This window comes from Gymnodraco acuticeps, unplaced genomic scaffold (genome assembly GCF_902827175.1).
Source record: "Gymnodraco acuticeps unplaced genomic scaffold, fGymAcu1.1, whole genome shotgun sequence".
Lineage (NCBI taxonomy): Eukaryota > Metazoa > Chordata > Actinopteri > Perciformes > Bathydraconidae > Gymnodraco > Gymnodraco acuticeps.
The window spans coordinates 1,600,621-1,623,649 of NW_022990214.1; the positions used below are offsets into that span (position 1 = coordinate 1,600,621).

Below are 23,029 nucleotides of genomic sequence, written 5' to 3' on the forward strand. Positions count from 1 at the left end.
AATTAAAATAAGTACCGATACATAGCAGAACAATTGTGGCGATGTTCAGCTTAATAAGCCTTTTATTTTATTTATTTAGCTAATACTACAGCGGCCTGTAGGCGAACCAAGTCAGCCACCACTGGGACAATTGGGTCCCCTTTTAACATTTGCTCCCGTTTAGCATTATGGGCGTCATAGCCATAGACTATAAAAGTCTTACCCAGGGCTGAATCATAAACTAAACTGTATATGTATATGTGTATATATATATATATATACACATATACATATACATGTATAAAGGGTTACGTCCTTAGCTGGCTAATAAGCTATATAACAAGCACACAAACACCCGCTAACTGGGTTAACGTGTATAATATTATAATTTTAGACTTCTTGGAAGTTCTGTTCAAGCGCACAGCACGACATTTTAATTGTCTGGTATTTGTAACAACATTCCCTAAAAGGCACAATCACCACGAACACGGCTAAAGGGTCAAGTACAGTAACTACAACTAGCTAACGTTGTAGCCTAGCAGAGTGGACAAGTTGCTGTTAGCTGACAGTGAGGCACCCTGTCCATCAAAGTGACCACGCCCTAATTTATGCAAAAACGTAAACAATAATATGTATTGCATCCAGGGGTAGAAACATGTTTATTTCTGCTGTAAAGTTGGGCATTTTAACATGGGGGTCTATGGAAATTGCTCCTTTCTGCAGTCATCGCCTATTGGCCAATAGATGAACTGCAGTTTGTGGCACTTCCTTATTGGCCTCCCGGCTCTGCCCCAGAGTTTGCCGCTTGATCTAAACACAACAACCAGCTGTATTTAAATAGCTATTTTACTTAAAGAGGACATATTATACTTATTTTCAGATTGATATTTGTATTCAGTGTCTCTACTGGGACATGTCTCCATGCTTTAATGTTCAAAAAGCTCTTTATTTTTTCTCATACTAGTGTGCTGCAGCACCTCTATTCACCCTCTGTCTGAAACCAGAGCCCACTCCCTTTGGAGGGAACACAGGGATTTTAGCCTTTGCAGACCATTTACATGCACCAAAACCTATAACACACTACAGGAAAGGGAAAACCCAAAAAGCAGAACAGATTTTGGAATTAAGATAAAAGTAACAACCTAAAGGGGAAGACAGACACTTTGAAGCTAATGTGAACAGAAAGACTGTTTATTTGTTTTACAATATTATCTTGGTTACATTCGTATATAAACTTTTAGATTTTTTTTTCTAGCATTTTCTTACAGAATGACAGTGATGTTTATCAGATTGCATACCTAGAAAATTAAACCAATACATGCATCCGTACATGAACAGCATTAAAAGGAGCACATTTGTATATAACAAGTAGAAATTGGCGACTGGGTGCTCATCAGTCAGGGAGGGAATATTACAGGGTGGGGGGGGGGGGCGTTCACTGAACGAGCAGGTTCACTGACTTATAACTCAGATTGGGCAATTTAAATGCATTCAATTTGAGCGGATGATTTTCAGCATCAAATTTCAGCAGTTTCCTATGGTTAACATACACGTTCCTCCATTTACACGAGGCACCACAAACACAATAATAATAAAAAAGCACAGCTGTTGAAATGGAAACAGGAAAGACAACCTTTAAAAAGGAAGTGGAAAGTGCACTTAGTGGGTCCGTCCAGCACAAACAATTCCCTCGAAAAAATTATAGTTTAACGCGCAAAACCATCCATCGCCTTTTAACTGACCTAGCCAATCACATTGAAGCACTGTGATCTCGCCTACTCGTGCCTCTCATGTCTCGTAGCTCTTACGGTGTTGCGGACAGGGCTAAGTCCTAGCTGCACGAGGCAACAAACGTCTACTGCTGCCCCTTTTTACTACACTTCCCCTGGAATGTGCACAATGTGTTCCCAGTACCTACATATTCAACACATCAGAGCCTCATTCGACCGCAGAGACAGGAAATGTGGTTCAATGATACCTCGCCATCTTCTGGAGAGGCTGGAAACTGCTGCATAGAACTTATTTATATGATAGAAATGTTGTGAATCCACAAAAAGAACACTAATCAAAATCTTTGTTTTACCAATATTTGGTATAAACTAAAAACAACACCTTTGCTAAAAAAGTATTTGTAACTGGCCAAGTAAAAATGACACTGGACTCTGGAATAAAGTCAGCAAACTTTTTCTACATGAGGTGTTAATTCTGATTATTGACACACATCGGGGGCTAAGTGCAGGGCCTGGAGCACAGCGCCTTCTCCACAGTAGGGCTCTGATGCCTGAATATTGGCCTTTTACAGCATTTTTGACAAGATGAAACGTCACCGCCAATGATTCATTTCCACACTGAGGAGGAAGCTCTGGACTCATGATAGTGTGCATGAAAAAAAACAAAAACATTTTGTACTCAAATAGAAGAAAAAAAACATGTAATACTTCGACTACAAGGTTAACATATAAAAAGTACTAGACGCGTCGACAGAGATGTGGGAAGTGGAGCAGGGTAGAGACTACTGAGTAACTAAAGAATAGAAAAAAAAGGCATTTCAAGATGTTAAAAGATAAGAAATGGTGTTGATTGTAATGCAGGAAATGGTATAAAGAGAGAAAGAGAGAGAGACAGTTTAAGAGTTGAGTTAGGAGAAGAGAGAGAAAGGTATATCTCTGTACTGAAGACATCCTGACAGTTTACGGTCCTCCTCGTCCTCACACCTCGGGGACGGAGTGATCCATGGCTGAGCGCAGAAGGCCGCTCGACATCCTGGAGACAAAAACCAAATCAATCAATCACATTTTATTTATATAGCACACTATCAAATATTACACATTTGTCTGAGGGGATTTACATTGTGTACAGCATATGACAGCTCGTAGCACATCAAAAGAAACCCCACAAATCACATCCATAAACTGGTCAGTGGATAGCATAGTTCAAAATAAATCCTCACATTTGGTTGATTTAAGGTGCTTTTAACTCTAGTGGTTAAGTTAACTTGGTCTGCACCAAGGAATACAATGTTACATTGTTGCCTTTCCTTGCCAACTTTCTGTCTACACTGACTTATTAGTGTCGAACATAAAAGGAGTAACAATGACGTCAAAGGAACAAACAAGAAAACGCTAATTACACAATGCTGCATTTCAGCGATACGAAGCAAATTTGGGGAAAACACATTCTTGTGTGTTTGTAGCCTTTATTTAACCAGGTGCAATCCCATTGAGATCAACGATCTCTTTTTCCAGGGAGACCTGCAGCACGTTGGTTACACATGAAAAACAACAGAAAACAAAAAGGACGTCATACAACATAATGACAGAGGTACAATTTACAAACCTATTCACAAAGACAGGTACCAGGAGTATCAAATAGCATTTCATCCAGCTGAGCTTTAAAATGATGCAGGGGAACCAAAATGCTCAGTTTCAAAAGAAATTGCAGAGTGTTCCAAGCTAGAAGACCTGCGCACATAAAAGTTGTAGTGCCTAAAACAGTCCTAGCACTTGGTACATGTAATAAAAACACATCCTGGGATCTTAGGCAATAGCTACTTGCGACGTAAGGTGGTAGTTTACCCAGCATGGCTTTGTAGATGAACATGTACCAGTGACTGAGTCTCTGAACAGTAAGTGATGGCTGACTTGCCCTGGCATACAGGGTACAGTGATGAGTAAGTGCTTTACAGTTTGTAAAAAATCTCAGTGCACTGTGATAGTCGGTATCTAACTTGATCAGGTAATGGGCAGGTGTATTCATATATCAAATCACCATAGTCCAGCACAGGTAAAAAGGTCACAGAGACTAGCCTTTTCCTGGCCTCAAGCGAGAAACAGGACTTGTTTCTGAAAAAGAAACGTAGCTTCACCCTTAGCTTTCTAAGCAGATTGACCTGAGGTTTAAAAGAGAGACAATCATCAAGCCAGATACCAAGGTATTTATAACAGGTAACCACTTCCAGTACTTTTCCTTGCTTAGTAACCATATCCAAAGTTGTCTCCGGTGTCTTTTTGGTTTTTGAAAATAGTATTACCTTAGTTTTATCCACATTTAAAAGAAGTTTAAAGGTGGGGTAGGTAATTTTGGAGAAACCAGCTCAAGTGCGCTAGAATTTGAAAATACACAACCGGAAAAAATCTGCCACTTCCTTACAGAGCCCCTCCTCCAACACACACGAACGCGCACATGACCAATGAGGGCACGAGATAAGTTTGTGCACAGATGGCCATCCAGTTATTTTAGCCGGGCCGGTTAAAATGATTGGTCATGCTTTTTACAGTACTACGGCTTCCACAGATGACATTTTTGTATGGATTTTTTGTCAAAGATATTCATTGCTATCGGGATGTTAAGAGCATTCCATGGAATATAACAACAAGTGTGTCTCGAGCCGGTTTCTCAAACCTACCTACCTTTAAGCTCAGAGAGCTGCGTCTGAATAATATTAAAAACAGCCTGTAATTTAAAACAGCCTCCTTGATGGAGGGACCTGCACAATACATCACGGTATCATCAGCATAAAAATGTAAAGTTGCTTCATCCATATTTTGACCTAAACTGTTGATATAGATGGAGAATACAAGTGGACCTAAAACAGAACCTTGTGGTACACCATTTGTAGTGTTTAACCACTCAGAAGTGAGCCCATCAAAATGAACACATTGGGACCTTTCAGAGAAGTAGTTCACAAACCACCCCACTGCATGGCTGGATATGTCAATACTGGCCAGCCTCTGCTTCAGGATTTGATGATCGATGGTATCGAACGCTTTGGAAAGATCAATAAACAGAGCTGCACAACTCTGCTTTTTGTCTACTTTGTCTTCACCTTTACCTGCTTACTCACTAGGCTTTCAAGAACCTTGGCCAGAACTGACAATTTAGAGATGGGCCTATAATTATTTTATAAAGTGGCCTCCCCACCTTTTAGTAGAGGAAGGACATAAGCTGACTTCCATATTTTTGGAATTATGTTCGTGCTGAGGACAAAGAGATGCAAAAACCTGACGTGGTCACTACACCAGAACTGAAATGCCTTACCTCTTAATCATGTGTTCATAGATGAACTTGGGCATGATGGTGATGGTCATGGCGGTCGGAGAGGTGCAGAGAATGTCCTTGATCTGAGAATCCTGGAATTTGTACACAGGAACAGTGACATGTGAGGACCTCATGTGATTGATGGATAATCAACACATCATAGTTTTCTTAAATATTTGGGCTTAAAAAACATGAAAAGCCTTTATCACAGGGCGGGTGAAACTAGACGCCTACCAGAGAAAACACAGGAATAAAAGCAAACTATGGATGCATTACTGACAAAAAGCTAAACACCATTGAGCTTCACTTCACATTGGAAAACAGATTGAAGCTGGTGGATGCTTCACTTACTCAAAACCGCTGCACACTCCTTTTGTTACGCTATATTCTGCAGGTATGCAAGCAGCCATCCCAATTCAAAATTCAAATTAGCCAGAAAGCATTTTAAAACATCACACATGTTCTGAATGTATCCTAATTTTCCTAATAATAACTTGTTTTTCCACAATGCAATAAAGGGTCCAACACATTTGGTCTTGTGCACTCAGCAAACAGTTTATATCAGCAATGACTATTTGGTCAAAAGATTTAGATACAGAAACAAGTGTCTGACCTTGAGTCCAATGATGTTTTGCCCGTTGATTTCGCAGATGTAGTGATCAGTCAGCAGGCCGTTGCGGGCGGCAGATCCATCCTTAACCAGAGAGGTGATTTTGCCGGACTTGTAGATGAAGCCCACGTGTCCGGAGCTGTCTTTGTGCATGGTGATGGTGCGCTGAAAGGGCCTGGAGACACAGACAGGGATTATCCACTGTGTACAGCTTATAAAAGAGCCTTATCCTGAGACTCTTTTATTGAAAATGACAAAGTATATCTGGATAATTGTATAAATAAACAGATGGGAACATACAAGATACAAATAAACTTGATTTGATAACGTTTGTGAAAACAGAACTCAAAGAGAGCAAAGTGTAAGTCCTCCAGCAGAGGGAGCCAAACCTGAGAAACCAACTGCAACTACAGCTTTTTAGGAATAAAATGTAACACTCCATATTTTCTATAGCATACTCATATTTGTTCATATTATTTATATAAATGCCAATAACCGTCATCATCTTTCTGTCTTTAGTGTCCGTAGTATACTATCAACAGTTATACCAGCTCTATAGTGTATTATATTTCTACACTACTGTTTAGTGTTATTCCAATACATACTGCTCATACTGTTAATCATTTTTTATATCTGTCATATGTATATTCTTATATTATACTATAAATAACACTTCACTTTACTGCTTTATTTGCACTGGTTAGATGCTGAATGCCTTTCGTCTCAGTACTTGTCACAATATTCCAAAATCAAATGATAAAATCAAATTGTCGAGGGAGCCTTGGTGATGTGTGAAGATCAGGGTCGGCATTAAAAATGAGGCTGAGTGATATAGGGTTTAAAAGACACTGTGATAATGGCGTCTCCTCACCTGTCCCTGACCACCAGCTCGATGCGCGTCTCGGCCGCCGCCTTCAGGGCCTTGTGGGATTTGTCCAGGCTCCAGCCGGCACAGTTCTGCCCGTTGATCTGAAGGACCTGGTCCCCGAAACGCAGGCCGGCCAGGGCCGCGGGGGAGTTAGCCTGCACCAGCTGGATAAACACTCCCTGAGAGAGGAGACAGGAAACCCAAAAAACAGTCAAAATGAGATCAGGGAAATGAAGAGGGACGGCGATAGTGGAGAGAAAACAAAAGAAGAAGGCAAGGACACAGAGGAGATAAAACATTCCTAAAGAGAGAAGAGATATGGAAACAACTAAACTACACAGAACTGTCAGGATTTGTCACCTTTCATATTATCAGTTGCATAATGTTCCCGCAACAAAATGATTTTCATTTTGAGGCTTCAATACCCTGTTAAGTTAAGTGTGCCGCGTCATTCAAGCAAAACACTGAATGTTCTCTTTAATGCCGACTCATTCCAGTCTTCTTTTTAAAGGCTGCAATAGTGCGAGTTAACACAAACTGAATAATTAACTACTTCAAGAGCCTGTTACCACTTGCAAGCTGGCCAAGTATCAAAATTCACTCTATGTTTTGCCTAGAGCACATTCATTCTTCATTGGCATTGATAATACACATCACCATGTCCCTTTTGTAGTTGCCAACTTAACCGTGTTGAAATTACTGCCGTTTTATAGCCAATGCAGGTGTCCCAGGTATATTACATCATCAAAGAAACAGGTCTCTTTGCAAAACATATAAAACATTGACTTAATTATCACTATTCATCAATAACTGTCACAGAAAGAGCACAACAACTTTTGTGCACTGTTCCTTTGCTGAAGCCATCTAGAGATAAATCTACAATTCAACAGTAACACAGCACTTCCAGCATGTTTTGATGTAAAGACAGTGATACCCCTTTTTTGTGAGTTGACCCTAGGAAAGATTTATGCTAGCGAAGTAAGCTAAAGAACGTTTGACTTGTCACTCTGTATAATGTTTGTTAAAGGATGTGTCCCTGCTGGGCTGCAGGGAGGTTAAGCAACCACAAGTGAGTCAGGAAAATCCCTTCTTAATATGACAAACTGGGAATACCGAAACCCCGTATAAGCTTTGACGTGTTTTGCATAACAGAAAGATGACTGTGCATGTTGTCCACCATCTCCGACACTGGAATAAGATGACGAAGTGATACCTTTTGTATGTTTGTATAGTATCTGTTTACAAGACTATTAACCTGATACTCTGGCTAATCCACTCTGACACGATGCTTTCACAAGTTTGCCTGCATTCAAATCTAATTAAATTAATACATATCCCTGTCAATAACAACACAGCCAGAAAAAGAGGTGACTAATAGGAGATTACGTAAAACCTTGTGAATAGCATTAGCGGCTGAATTAGCATTGCTAAAACCCCTAGTGATCAACATGACAGATCTTGATGCTCTAGAAAGAGTAAAGCATTGTGAGTGAAGCAGAGTTTGACACAGATATTATGTGGAAGAGTAGAAGAAGGAAGTACGTTGTCAAAGGGTGTTAATGACAGTAGGTGGCTATATAATTCATGAGAGGGCAGGCGCGCGTGGGTGTGACGCTGACTCACGTTGTCAATGGCTCGGAGCCGGAGCCCCACCTTCCTGTCCTGGTCCTTGCAGAGGATCACCTCCCGCAGCCCGGGGCGGATCTCTGCCCTCCGGATGCCGACGTCCGCCCCCGTCACAGGTCGCACCATCCCACTGTAGCCTGAGTTGGAGGGCACTGCCACTTGCTGCAGAGGGGGGGTAGCCAGACAGTGGGGAAGGTGAGAAAGTAAAAGAGAGAGCAAGAGAGAAATTGAGTGGGGGTGAGACAGAGGTGAGAGGAAGAAAAAAAAGGATTCAGGAGGCATGTTCCATTAAAATTCAGCTGGAGATAAAAAGGAATGCTGCATCAAATGAAAGGCATGTGGGAGGATTCAGTTTCATCTCCTCCTCCACAGTGGGTGAGATCAAGAATGCTTTAGGCAGCTCTTTTGAAAACTGGATCATAAATATGCTCTGCGCTAACAATGAAGAGCCTAAAAACCATTAGAAAGAAATGAGTATAGGTGAAGATATTAGCCAATGGCAGAACACAGATGGTTCAAAGACAGCTCATATGAAGACACACACACACACACACACACACACACACACACACACACACACACACACACACACACACACACACACACACACACACAACACACACACACACACACACACACACACACACACACACACACACACACACACACACACACACCACACACACACACACACCACACACACACACACACACACACACACACACACACACACACACACACACACACACACACACACACACACACACACACACACACACACACCACACACACACGCCACACACGCAGGGGAGTGAAGAGCTCAATCTCAGAATCATCTTTTATAACATGGCTTTTATTTTTTGACACAAATATAGTGGTGCAGTAATGAGTCCTAAAACACAGAAATGAGTGATAACATTTACACTTCAAAAATCCTAAAGTGTAAAAATCCTAAAGTTGGGTTAATATGTGGAGATTATCCTACGGAGCAAAACGTGTAAGTATCAGAGGGAGCCCCTTGCGATGCTAACTTTGCGTCTGCTTACAAAAATACTTTTTTAAACACAATACTTTTTGGAAGGAATAAAGATATCAAGGGTGTGTCCCAAGTGTAACTGCATGTTTAAAAAAAAGTGTTATTATTTCTCTGGCTCCAGAGGGAGATGTGCGAGTCTGTTTAGTGCAGATGCTTGGGGCTTGTTTCTGTCATCGTCAGATGTCTGTGATGCTTTGACAGTCATCCCCGGGACATACACTAATACTCACGTTGTCAGCCACAGGCACCAACGCCAGGTTCCTCTGGACTTCATCACTGTTGAGGGCCAGACCCATGTAGTCTCCCAGCTCCTCCAGGTTCGGGTACAAGCCTGCGAGAACAGAGTGAGCGATGGAAGGAGGAGGAGGAGAAGTTGGTAAAAAACATGAGATGAAGAAAGATGGAGAGGCCGAGCAGGTGGAAGAGGTAGAGTGTGAGGGTAGAAAGAACAGAGAAAGAAATGATTAAATGTTACGTAACGAATAAATGAATACATATGGTATATATAGTATGTTATATATGCCCTGCTTATACCCCTACATCTACACAGGGTTTCTGTTAGCATTTAATCTACATTGCAGCACTGAAGTCGTTTCTATCTGGTATTACATTTTATAATGGTTTTTAATTCACACGTGTACAAGCATTGATATAATGGGCACACCTTTCTATCAGCTGATCTCATTGTTTCCATCACAGTAGGGTAATGCCGCAGCTACATTTAGCCCTTCATTAAAATAATGCTGATAAGAAGCTGCGTTGCAGTAAAGCTTTCCTGGCATCCGTTTGTATTTCCTTGCTATGACGTAAAGGCCACTTTATTGTCTAAGTGTTGGCTATGATATATACAGTCTATGGCTATGATCTATGTATGTCTTAATCTTGAAATATAACAATGACATTGTTTTGCGAATTGTAAATGCCTTAAGTGTTTAAGTAAATAATCTTATGATTAGGTAAAAAAAAAAAGCTGGGTTAGGAATACTTGAATCTCACGATATTAACCAAGCTTCTTCACTCAATTCTGACACAAAATAAAATATGATGTCAAACAAAGTCAGGATTAAGCTTTGTCTTGTGGTTTTACTGTCTCTGTCCTCTCGTCTACTTCACTGTCTGTCCCTCGTCTTGCCTGCATGACTGCATCACTTTTCTGCCAACAAGAGCCTGTTGTTGCCCTTGCAGCAGAGCAATGATGAGCACTTATCCTGGCAAAGGTAAAGAAAGGACATGCAAGGAGAGTAGTATAGTCAGAGGTAGGAAAATAATCCTTAAAGGTCCCATGTCATGGCCATTTCCACTGATCATAATTCCATTGTTGAGGTCTACTAGAATAGATTTATATTGTGCAATTTTCCAAACTCACATTGGTTTCTCATACAGCATCTCTGTAAACTACGTGTATTCACTGAATTTCACTCTCTGCCTTTAACGGCTCGTTGTAGCTCCAATAGCTCCAGCCACACCCTCCCTGTGAGCACAGTGTGCTCTGATTGGTCGGGACGTTGTGAATCTCGCTGAGCTCCGTGGAGGTGTTGTTTCCTTGTTTAGCGAAACACAGCCAAACTCACCCTGAGCACACACAAAGTCACAGCCGAAGTAAAAACAATAAGTGTGGCTTGATATTGAGTCAGAAAAAGGTTGATAAACGCTGTGAGAATGGGTCTGCAGAGAGAATGTCCCCGGAAGAATCAAATGGATGATGACGTATCTCCAACGAGGCGTTTTGGGGAGGTATTTTCTGTGTTAGAGTTTTACTCGCTACAGGGTGTACTTTGAGGGTTTTGACTCTGCAAACCGTTTACATGCAGAAAAACCTTTATAACACACAAGGGGACGGGTAATAACCAGAAAAGCATGACATGGGACCTTTAACATATATCAGGCAGTGGCTGCAAAATGACATACATGAAAATGTGCATGTTAGTCAGTTTTTATTTTGATTAAACTACCCATATACAGTGTTTTCCGTGCTTGGAAAGTATTAAAGAGCCTCTACGTGCAGTATATGATTACACTGGGGGAAATGAACAGCCCTATATGGGGGGCTATGGTGACTTTTCCACCATGTTCAACCAGTAACAAGGAAGCACTTCTACATTTGTCTTTTAACTGCTATCGCACACTTGGGAATGTGTCAAATTGTTAAGGTCATTTTTCATTAAGCATTTGACCTGCAATTTAGCAAATATTATTCTAATTTGACTGGAGCATGTATAGCTGTAATAACTGCCATAACTGGAAGACAATTCAATGACTTTCTTCAGTACTACAAACATTCACCAGTATTTTGTTTTTTCCGCCCAGCATTTGATACAGTTCATCCAGTTATTATAGTTATAATAAACACTGGTCAGAATGTGCTGGTATTATGTTTTTAGCTGGGTGGCTTTAGCGATAGCAATATCAAAGTCTGTCCACAATTTTGATCCAGACAGAAATATCTGAACAAGAATTACATGGATTTCCTTGAAATCAAATACAGATATTCATAGTCCCCAGATGATGAATCAAGTCATTAAGCGTAACCAGCAGGTTGACATTTTTGTCTTTAATTAAATATTTTAACCACTGTGATTTACATTACATTTGGTTCAAACATTTACGATCTTTTAGGATTAACTGGTATATGGCTTTAATCTATAGCGATCATCAGGTTAACATTTTATTCAGTTCTGTTCTTAACAAGGCAAAACCTATGCCATGTCACCATCCTCAAATGTACTTTGTGTTTATTGCTGAGAAGTGAATGTAAGCATGCTGACTTTGGCATTGAGTTTAAAGCAGGTTGTTGACTCTTGCTCTTGTATAACACATTACATAACAGAAGTTATCTATGGCAATTCAAACCTGTTTTGAACAGTGGTTGGTTACTCCGTTTTTGGAGTGCGCAGGATTTGATATGGATATCTTTAACCTTATGAAGGACCAGTGATCTAACCAAACCTCTTCCACAAAAGCAAAAATATCAATATGGTCTGTACAATTAGATTTAACATGTATTATTAGGGTGACAATGCATAATGCAAATAACATTCATAATTAAATTCCCACACTCATTAACCAACATAATGTACACACAGTATCAGAATGAAGCTCAGTGATTTCAAGTTAATACTCAGATTTATATTGAGTATTTATTTTGGTTTCCACACCAATGACTGTGCAATGATTACACCAGGTGGGGTCAGGTCTAAAGTCAACATGGTGTGAGTAAGTCACTTCAACCAAATACACACTCCACCCCAGCACTCAGAATGCACTCACTGTACAGGTGCATGGCACTGAACATTAAGAGAAACACCCACATGTTGCTGGCCAAATGATAGAGACCATGATTCATCCGGTACACATCCACTGACTGTGTTTCAATTTTCAGATCACTTTTTTCTACATATATGTCTTTGTGCTCTCCTGAATGATCCCCATCCCTATCATGTACCTCTCCCACACACAGCGGCTCCTCATCTAACACATCATTTTCATTTTCTTATGTAACACTCGTTCACTGTTCTTGAATGAACCCATCGCTGACCCCTTTCTTCTCAGAGGTCTATCTTGAGCTATAGTACTTCAAAAACAGCCCCTGACCCTTATTTTCAGATTATTCAGTTAATTAGAAATTACACAAACAAAAGTGTCTTATTGATGATTTAAAGGGCAAATACATCATTGTTTTTGCCTTTAAGATGTAGTAAATGGTGATGCATAATGTTAAGGCTGTAGAACAGGGGTGGGGAACCTCCGGCCTCCGGGCCGTATACGGACCGCGAGACCATTTGGTACGGCCCTCGAGGTAATTTATAAAGACAAGCAAAAAAGAAAACATTTTAAGAAATCTAGACCGCAAAAAAATTAAACAAGCGAGTACCTGTTTTTCCTGGCCAAGATCAGGGTCCTTGAACACAACACGAGCCTAACGTGTCATCACGTGGTATCCTCTGACAGGGGTGCAATTCTGACGGAGAGCACCAGAACGCCGCTCCGGCACTTCCAAAAATGTCAGTACCCATAAGGAGCCGTACACATGCCGCAGTTTTTGCGTGGCTGTGTCTTTAGTTGAAAGCCCAGTGGCGATCTGCTCATCTGTCATACTGATCATACAGTCAATAACTTTGTTGTTATTAGCATCTGGTTAGCTAGCTATGCTAACGAATATAAGAAGCTTTTTCTACAACCAGTGAGGTAAAGGCACATCTTTATATGATCATTATAGTTATAAAAAAACAAGAGAATAAAGTAAACAGGTATAAAATACTATATGACAGTAAAACAAAGTTGTTATTAAAAAACAAGAATACAGTTTGAAAGAGGAGTGATTTGTCAAATATCCATAAAGAAAAATAAATCTGTTTACAGTTCTGTTTCATATGGGAGATGTATCCATAGATCTCCTAATGTTGCTCTCAAAGTGCACCAGATTGATGCTTTTCACTTCAACATTTAAAAATAAATCTTCCCAGTGGAGCATGCCCCCCGGACCCCCCTAGAGGAGGTGAGGTCCACCCCCCTCTTAAATCATGTCCACATGGATAGGAAACTAAATACATTTGCACACATCTTGTGTCCATATCTTTCTGTTTTGGTGGTCATGCCACACCCGTGCATGCATGCACGAGTCATGGTGAGATATCTGGATTGAGAGGTTGCTTTTTCTTTGCACAGCATGAAGGAAAGGCCAAATGAATGGGCTGTGATTTTAGTTTTTTTTCCCGTTTGTATGGCCCTCGGAGGATGTTGAAAAAAAGAAAAAGGTTCCCCACCCCGGCTGCAGAATAACAACTTAATCAGTGTTTATATTGGTTCCCTATAACCATTTCCTTTCACTATGGAATTTGGTATGGCACCTGGTATCATGTCGTGGGAAAAGGAAGGCTCCGTTAAAAGAAAGTGTGTCAACCACAGCGCAACAAAAACAGGAAGAGGATAGGTCCATGGTTGGTAGATGTCCCCAGTTACCAAAGATAATAAATACAGTTAGTTATTTGCCGTTACCATTCCCTGTTAGGGAAATGGCAGGTGGCAGAACAACCCAAATTACCAAAGAAAACATAATGAACAATACAAAGTCACTAAAAGTCCCCCGATGATGCTATTTTCACTTTATTCGCATAGAGCTGTGGACTCAGATTACTCTGAGGACCATTGGGAATTCATTTTAATATAAATATCAGTATATATTCCCAGCTTCGGAAAGTTAAAGGTCACTAAATTATGTATTATTATGCTCTGAGGGGAACGTAAAAAGAGCCGGTTTTCTTTAGGAGAGTGGCAGCAAACATAATAGCAATTGGAAACTTTAGAAGGGATCTAAAAAATTATTCAAATCCCAATTTCTATTTTTGCTGCCACAGATGTGGATTGTTTATGAATGTTCCTATTTATCTGCGATGCTTCTTATATAGTTGATAAAAGAAAACCTTGTCAATAGGAAGAATACATGTTTTGTAAGCATTAGCTTATCTGGGTGGCTGTGGTCCAATGATGATGTCAAACAGTCCCCCTTGCAAACAAACTCCTCCCTCTCTCCGCTAGCTTACTGGGTGTCTCCCTCTTCCTTCATTTTCCAATCAACTCCCTTTCTCCCATCATGCCCTGTCCCAGCACAACTGCCAGAGCCAGTCTCCATGGTGACTCATAGCTCGCTCAGCTGAGGTAAAAACTAAAGGCAGAAAGCCCACAGGACTTAGCATCCAAACAGAGAAACTGAATGAGTGGGAGAACAGGAGAAGTGAGTGGAAATAAGTAGAAGCATTGAGTTCTCTTTAAGGTCCACTTGCCTATCTGCTACCCACTTCTAATCTGTTCAGGGTGAATCCTCCTTTTCTCTTTGTTCTTCCATGTCAGCCTGGCTTATAGCAAAGTGCATCTGCTTTCCAACAAGCTCAGAAAGACATTTATAAAGAGTCAAAAACACAAGTCACAGCCGGGGGGGCCATAGCTCCTCCTCCTATCCCAGTCCTTCACTCAACTCGTCTTTATCCTTCCCTAATACTACAGAGCTGCTCCTAAGAATAGCACAGGCTCAGAAACACAGACACACCAAGTCAAAAGGGAAAAGAGAAAAAATGATAAGGAATAAAAAAACTCTTGCACCTTAAAGACAGGTTTTAACTTGTTATCCTGATCATTTGGAACCACAATAGACTCAAAGATAATAGAGAAAATTCTCTTTCAAAAGCATGTGTGAGACTCACTGGATCCTGGCATCTCAGCGCTGGCTGGCGGGGGCTGGTAGGTTCCCTCTGGGAGGGCTGGCATGGGGGCGGCAGTCTGGGCAAACTGGGCCTGGGCCTAGAAAGTAATAAGACGCACCACTTAACTGGAAGGGTTCTTGGACTTAAAATGCTGATTATTAGATGAAAAGCAAGAAACACAAAAAAGAAAAACAGAGTCATGTTACAATTATTTTGCTGCTTGCTACAAAAGGAAAACTCTCATGTGAGGGGTACTTGAGTGAGGGACATGCCGGCTCTGCATGCACAGCAAACCACAATCAAATCTCCAAAGCAAACGGACCCGGTGATTAAAAGGTAGAAACACTGAATAAAGTAGTTTCATGTGTTTCTCCAGGGCAGTGCGGCGCTGCTAACCGAGCTAGCTCAGCTTGTTGCTCTGATAACTTAAGATCCAGACGTCCGTGACTAAAATCCTTCATCCGGTTAAATATAGTTAAAAAAAGACCAATTGTATAGCATGAAAGTTCAAGAAAGGATGGTTTGCGGGGAAAAAAACTGTCTTTTCTTCAATTCCTGTATGTTTTCATATCGCAATATATATCGCAGGGGGGGGGAAATCGCAATGTCAGTTTTTTCCAATATTGTGCAGCCCTATGTAGGGATGTTATGAAAACATTATTTTTCATTTGAAATACATAGCCTTTTTAAATCATTTGTGAGTGCTTTGTAAGTGTACCTCAATATAATCCAGTGTACAAAAGGCGTAGGCAATACCACTCTTACTAATCAGATGAAGTGATTGCAGAATCGTCCACAACAATGTACCAGGGCAACAAAGGATATCTTCAATGACATGGGAAGTGCTCTCCATGGTTTAGAGACTTTATTCTGACTTCAATTCATTATGGAGACTTACGGCCCGTCCACACACAGGCATGAAAAAAATCTTTCAAAGCTTCGCCCATTCACTTAAATGGGGTGACGTAGAAGATTTGTAATCTTCGCCGAACTGCATTGTGGGGAGCGGAGCATGGCTTTGCAAGCATCGTGAGCATCAAAAGTTGAGCAATGTTCAACTTTTGATGCTCCCGATGCTTTCGAAGCTGGCATCAGCCAATCAAATCCCGCCAGTACAAGCGCTAGCCAATCAAACCGCGTGTATGCAGATACCGCTGCGGTATCTGCATACACAAGTCTGTTCCATATGTCATAAAATGGAGGATAAATTAATCATCGCTGTAGGAAATGTCCCGGTCCTTTACCCAACAGCGACGCACAATATGTGGCCTCCTGCGAAACATTGCATATACCAACGCTACTCTTGCTACAAAACCGGCATCCATTTTGGCAATAGTGGAGAAGAAGCAGGCTTTTTTTTGCTTTGTATGCCGGGGGCCGGCGGGAGATTCCTGGGAGATTCCTGATTGGTTGTTGGTCGCCTTGGGCGCGTGAAATCGCCAAGCTTCAGACACGCCCAGCATCAAGATTTTTTTCATGCCTGTGTGTGGACGGGCCGTTACATATTGCCCTCTGGATCTCAAAATAGGTCAAGCTCCAAAAACATTCTCATAATGCTATTGGACAGAATTAGAGATGCCATTGTGAGGACATTTTCTCCATTAGTTCTTATACTGGACATTGTATAACAAAAGGTATTTATTGCTGATTGCAAATTCAACCAAACATTGTTTTTTGGCTTTTAAAAGGAAAACAAAGGTGAGGGCGATGGGCAAAGCAATGTCATTGATGTATGTACAAACACTGTGTAACACTGGTAACACAGTGTAGATAGAAATTAAATGAAATGCAACTGTAATGCAGATGGAATATTTATTTGATCTCTTATATTCTGGCTTGTTCAACCCCTAAATGAACCTTTAGAAAGCTGAACAAGCCAGCTACTGTCCCCCTTTAATACTAGTCGTCACTGAAAAATGTAACAATTCTGAGTAACCTGTCTTTTTCACCACCGTGCAAATGTTCTATATTTGCTACATTTCTAGGCTTACCAGTAGGTTCCATACTTTCTTTGTGCTAGAGGATCAGGCGGCATAAGCTCCTTTGGTAATCATGCTGAAAGTAACATTTAGCTTAGCATACAACAGAGCTAATCATGTCCAGACAGATGTCTCTGTCTTATTGACTCTACCAATCACACTTACCTTCATAACCTTGTCGACCTTCAGGTCCTCGAGGGATGGATACAGGGACATCCTGAGGAGAAAACACAAACAGCTGTTAGGGGAGAGCCCTGGGAGAGAAGGATGACAGCTGCTGTATGAGGGAACAGAGCAGATAGATAAACCTCACCAGACTATTGACTGGCATGACCACATCCATTACTTCTTCCCTCCATTAAGCTATATTTATATTTAATCATTTGACTCTTTGTGATGTTGAAAGGATGCTGAGATGGGCTGACAATTCCATTGGGATTTATAGCTATCTTTGAATGTGTATGCAGCTTTCAGCAACATCCTGTTCATTCTTTATGAACACAAATCTGCTTACCTGCCTGACTTGACACAGCGATGGCATACGTGAAACAGATTAAGGGAGAAGCAGATTATGCTCAGGATGTGGTAGCTCAAACCACGGCTACAAAACCCAGAATGCTTCAAATGCATGTTTATTTTATTTATTTACCGTCAAGCTCATTATTGTGTAAATGCCCCCTTTTTATAATAAATCCTTTTGTTGAATGTCAAACAATAGTATAACACTAAAAAATCATGAGGGTTTATGTACACAAAGTGGACACCACAAAACGTAACACATAAGTAAACAAGGGTGGAGGAAAACACATGAGATTTAAAAAGCAACGGTTAATGCATGGTTCTCATGGTTTCTTGATAATGTGCCAAACTAGACTCAGGAGCACTCATTTCTGCGGCACATAAACAAAAAAGCATCCTAAAATAGGAAGAGGAAGTGATAGTTATCCGTCAGTCAGCTGACTGAGAAAGAGCACAAAGTGCAACCGGCTGTGACACGCAGTAATGAACACCAGTTTGTTCAAGTCTGACATCTGTTTGTGATACTCCAATTCAACAGTGCATTTGCCTTGAGATACACTCATTCTCATACTCATCCATTTCATCTAGGCCTATTGTGTTAAGAAACATTTGATGTGAATATCCAATCAGTGTTAATGTTAAATATGACCAGAACCAGCAGGGTTAAGAGAGCAGATGACTATTGAGTGAGCGTAAAGATCGTAAAACTTCCGTCAAAATCCAGTATTACCCGTCGGCCTTTACACAACTCTGACAAGGGGGGGGGGGGGGGGGGGGGGGGGGAAGCATGCTCGTGAACTGTCAACGGGAGGGGGGGGTGACAGTTCACATGCGCCGTGTTATGCATGGCTGCTGCACCTCGCGGGAGCGTGCACAGCGTACAGCCAAAACTCACAGACATTTCAATGATTTGTTAGGTTTAGGTTTAGGTTAGGTTTAGGTTTAGGTTAGGTTTAGGTTTAGGAAACAGTATCATTTCCTTTTTGGAGGGCATGCATAACACGGCATAACACCGGAGCCTCGCTGCGGGGAAACTTTGGCGCTGTCCCGAGTTTGTTCTAATCTGTCAAAATGACGGACTGCTTTCAGATTTGTCTGTCATTGTTAAAAAAAATCCGTCATGGACGGAAAATATTCGGTTAACGCGACCTCTGGATCCGCGTTATAGGCAGGTCAGACTTTCTAGAATTAAAAACAAGAATTCCACTGAAGAAGGACCTTTCAATGCACAATGATTGATTTCACTTCCCAGTCACGGAAGCATTACTGATTTCTTAACCATTTTCTCACCACACTGTGACAAATGTGTGTCACAGTCACAAGACATGTGAGCACATCTCTAGCTCATAAGAAACAGGAAAACAAAGTAAGGATGATTATATTATAATGTCAAAAAAATACACCATGACCAACCATAGAACAGACTAACAAAAAAACGCATTGTGCCAAAATAACCTATAACAAAAAGTCTATATAAATGTTCTTAAAGAGGGAAATATGGGTCCATGATGTCATGCCCTGTACACAAGGGTGGGATATGTGGTCAACAATCATTTTGACACTAGTAGGTGAAGAAACCCCATGAGTCCCTAAAAGAAGCAAATCATTCTTACCACTCTCCCAGCTACTCCAGCCACTACTCTACTCTGTTCTCCTCACTCCTCACACACAAGTGCATCATTGTGTGTGAGGACAGAAGGGCATTTTAATATCGTCTAGTGTTTACTTTACAGCTGTGTTTGTTTGCTCGCTTTATATTCCACCCTCAATTGGACTAGCTGGCTGGAGTTTAAGTGAATAAGCCTGGAAAAAAGAAGAGGTCAGGCAGCTTTTGCAATGACATAACCTAATCCTTGAGTCACTTTTGCCGCTGCAGTTCAAATAAAGACTTTCTTTGAAGGAAGAAAGGAAATTCCTACAAACAAGGGTACAAAGCTGGTGGAGTATGTTATAAGTGCAATAAGCTGCTCTTTTTAACTAAGCTTCCATTGTGTATTGGAAGTGCACAAAGTAGATGATAAATGATTGAATTTCATTGCACTGCTTTTCTGAGAGCAGTTCAGAAGAAGGCTTCCCATCACTTTTGTGCAGTGGTGGAAAGTACCTCAGTACGTTTACTCAAGTACTGTACTTTGTTTACCTATGTGTACTTTACTTGAGTATTTGCATTTATTGCTACTTTATACTTCTACTCCACTACACTTCAGAGGCAAATATCATACTTTTTACTCGACTACATTTATTTTAACTCTCAGTTACTTTATACTTATACAAATGCAGTATCTGTAATGCAGTAATGCACTTCTAATCTACACAGTATTTCTAGTATCTAAATGTGGTCCGCATTGACAAACTAAAACACTAAAATGCTCTAACATGGATAAAACAATAACCATAATAATATAATACTTTGAAAATATCTGTGGTGTATATACAAGTACTTTTACTTTTGATACTTGAAGTACATTTAGCTAATAATCACATCTGTATTTTACATTATTCTGGGTAATTGTGCAGATGAGTACTTTTTGTACTTTAAGTATGTTTTGATGCTAACACTTTAACTAAAGAGACCTTTTGAAATCAAGACTTTTACTTGTAAAAGAGTGTTTCAAGGCTGGATCTGAGTGCTTCTTCCAACACTGCTATAGAGCTCACTTTGGTGGAGACTGGAAAGGAAAGAGCGTGCTAACTTAGGGGAGCCTGAACGAATTGGTTAGATACAAGAATGTGTTCTTCCTGGCAGCTTATTCCGGTCTATTGACATGGCTGGGGAAAGGACAGAGGGAGTGGGAGGAGGAGGATGGACAACGATAAAACGGAACAGAGGTGCACTGCTGTGAGCCGACCCACACCCTTTGCAGTGTACCCATCCACCGGTCGAACTGTATCAGTAATGTCCGCACGTTACCCTTTAAAAACATGGCCTAACTTACGGTATAACGCTATAACAACATAGGCTCAGATATAATACGCAGGGCTTGAGTGACGTTAGTGTTCTTAAAATAAACAAGGCAGATGCTTCATACTAATATGAAGAAAACGTCATTAATGTCTTAAGTATCTCTATCATATGTCTAAGTAAGAGCATGACATGTTAGCTAACGTTATGGTGTCTCACTGCACACTCATTAACAAATAACCAACCGCCGTTAGCTGTTTATAGAAGACATATAAAGTCTGAATACCTTATATTCAAGTTATAACTCATTACAAATAGATATAAATGAAGACTAAACTATTGTCTTTTAGCTGAGAGGCTAAGCAGACCGTCTTTGTTCCGATATAAACAGCAGGGAAGCAAGCTAGCCGCTAAGTTAGCTTGCTAGGTAAACGAAACCTATATGTAGCAGTTACCGCTAGCGGGACAGGATACAACGGTTTGGTAAAATAGAGTCAGTCTCACCTTAATGGCTTGTTTGTAAAATCGTCTTAAACACTTTGGGGTATCAGACAGCGGGAAAACTCCTTTATTTTTCTGTTTTCTGCTCTCTCTTCTTTGCACTCCTCGTTGTCCTGAAGGGGAATTCTGGAGAATGATGTCACTGCTGGCTTCCTGGTCGTTCACACCACGTCAATCAATGTTGACGTGGTAAGCCACGCCCCGTTCGGTCACATGAACTTTGACTCACCATGTCCATAGTGTGTCAATAACACATACAGTATCTCATGACAATCATTATTACCTGTATAATCCTGGGGCCATGTTTAGTCTGTGTGTTGCTGTGTGTGATCTGTTGCTGCACTCTGTACAGGGTCAGGTGAAAGGCTGTGGGAAAAGGTCTCTATTGTGTCCTCTGCTCAGCATCTGCATTATAAAAGGAGCGACTATCAGCTCAACCCAGCAGGTATTTACAATGTCCTTAAGCTAATAGCCACAATCCATTGCCTTAGGTACAGTAAATAACTACAGTACCGACTAAAACAACTGGGGCTCTCTTCACTAAATCTAGGACCCCTAATGAAATCCTTCATTGGATAATTGAGCTTTTTAATCATCTAAAAATGTGTTTGTGATTTGCTGAATGTCAGGTATAACAGTATGTCTGCCTTCTCTTCAAAATAAAGGAGCTACATGGCTCAGCTTATGTTGATCAAAAAATATTATTTCTGAAAATAAAATGCAAGTCATGATTAGTAGACATTAGCACCAATGATGGTTCTGTTGTTTCTATAGCATCACAGAAACTCTTAAAATGGCATTCTCCTGCATCATAGATGAAATGTGATAAAAAGTTTTACATTTGAAAAAAAAGCAAGATCATCATCTTTATTTTATTCATATCAAAGTTACATTTTTATGTAGGCTTTAGAAGAGCACTGACTTAGATCTACCAAATGTATAATGGCACTGATATCTACAGAACAGAATGCAAATCTGTATTTTCCCATTATGGAAATCATATACAATACAGTAAGAACATTCCACTGTGGCTTATTTGTGACCCCTTTGATCCTGTTGTTCCTCTCAATGGAATGCAAGCTATTTTTTTAAACCAAGTGGTTGTTGAGAATTTATTTGGAGACGGCATTCAAATTATTCAGCATTGCACTTTCAAAAACTTGAGGGACTAACAAAAAATGTTTGGGGGCCACAAAGGTTGAGATATCCTTATTTTTAGTACATCTAGTCAAGCACCAAACAAATAACTATATTCCATTTCCTATAATGCATCCAATGGTTATGTTATTTTCTAAGACTTTGCAACATTTTTTCTGATTCTGATTCTGAAAGCTCCCTCAGAGCACAGAAGACATAACGCAACTGTTCTGACAGTGAAACACTCAACGTGACTCTACCACTAGGAATTGTGTATATGACTTTGATGATAGTTGACATAGGTAAATATTTAGGGGTTACATTGGGGCTTGTTTTGTGGAGGGGGGGCTGCTGAGGGCACATGAAAAAATCTGCTTTTTAATAGTTACATGAATCTGTCATTAATGTATATCTTGCTACATACACACACCTTTTCCAATATCTTAATATTTAATTCACTTAAAAAAAAAAAATTCAGCCATTCCTTACAGGTTTTAAAAGAAAAGTGAAAAGTAACTAAATGTGTACTCAATAAGAACATTATTCTGCTCGAGCTTACACATTCATTTCTTTAATTTCATATGAATAATTTTTAGCTTAACAAATGTTAAGTAATCAAATAAAAAGGGCTTATTTAG

General features: G+C 40.4%; 1 protein-coding gene across 1 annotated transcript; it reads right to left on the reverse strand.

The window, feature by feature from the left end:
* Window positions 1–1,149: 1,149 nt before the first annotated feature.
* On the reverse strand, window positions 1,150–21,439 carry sdcbp2 (syndecan binding protein (syntenin) 2). The gene is made up of 9 exons (XM_034218492.1): window positions 21,258–21,439; window positions 17,498–17,549; window positions 15,354–15,450; window positions 9,387–9,487; window positions 8,118–8,282; window positions 6,498–6,673; window positions 5,630–5,801; window positions 5,017–5,108; window positions 1,150–2,742 (listed from the first exon to the last, which is right to left on the reverse strand). Exons 2-9 carry the CDS (start codon window positions 17,546–17,548, stop codon window positions 2,688–2,690), a joined length of 909 nt encoding a protein of 302 aa, XP_034074383.1. The 5' UTR covers window position 17,549; window positions 21,258–21,439; the 3' UTR covers window positions 1,150–2,687.
* Window positions 21,440–23,029: the final 1,590 nt, after the last annotated feature.

Bases quoted from the DNA above. Each gene is read 5' to 3' on its own strand.
- sdcbp2 (XM_034218492.1), bottom strand. From the start codon at position 17,548: ATGTCCCTGTATCCATCCCTCGAGGACCTGAAGGTCGACAAGGTTATG. The intron at 15,451-17,497 runs GTAAGTGTGATT...ATTACTTTCTAG, and splicing joins AGGTCGACAAGGTTATGAAG to GCCCAGGCCCAGTTTGCCCA. The intron at 9,488-15,353 runs GTGAGTCTCACA...CTGTTCTCGCAG, and splicing joins CGCTGAGATGCCAGGATCCA to GCTTGTACCCGAACCTGGAG.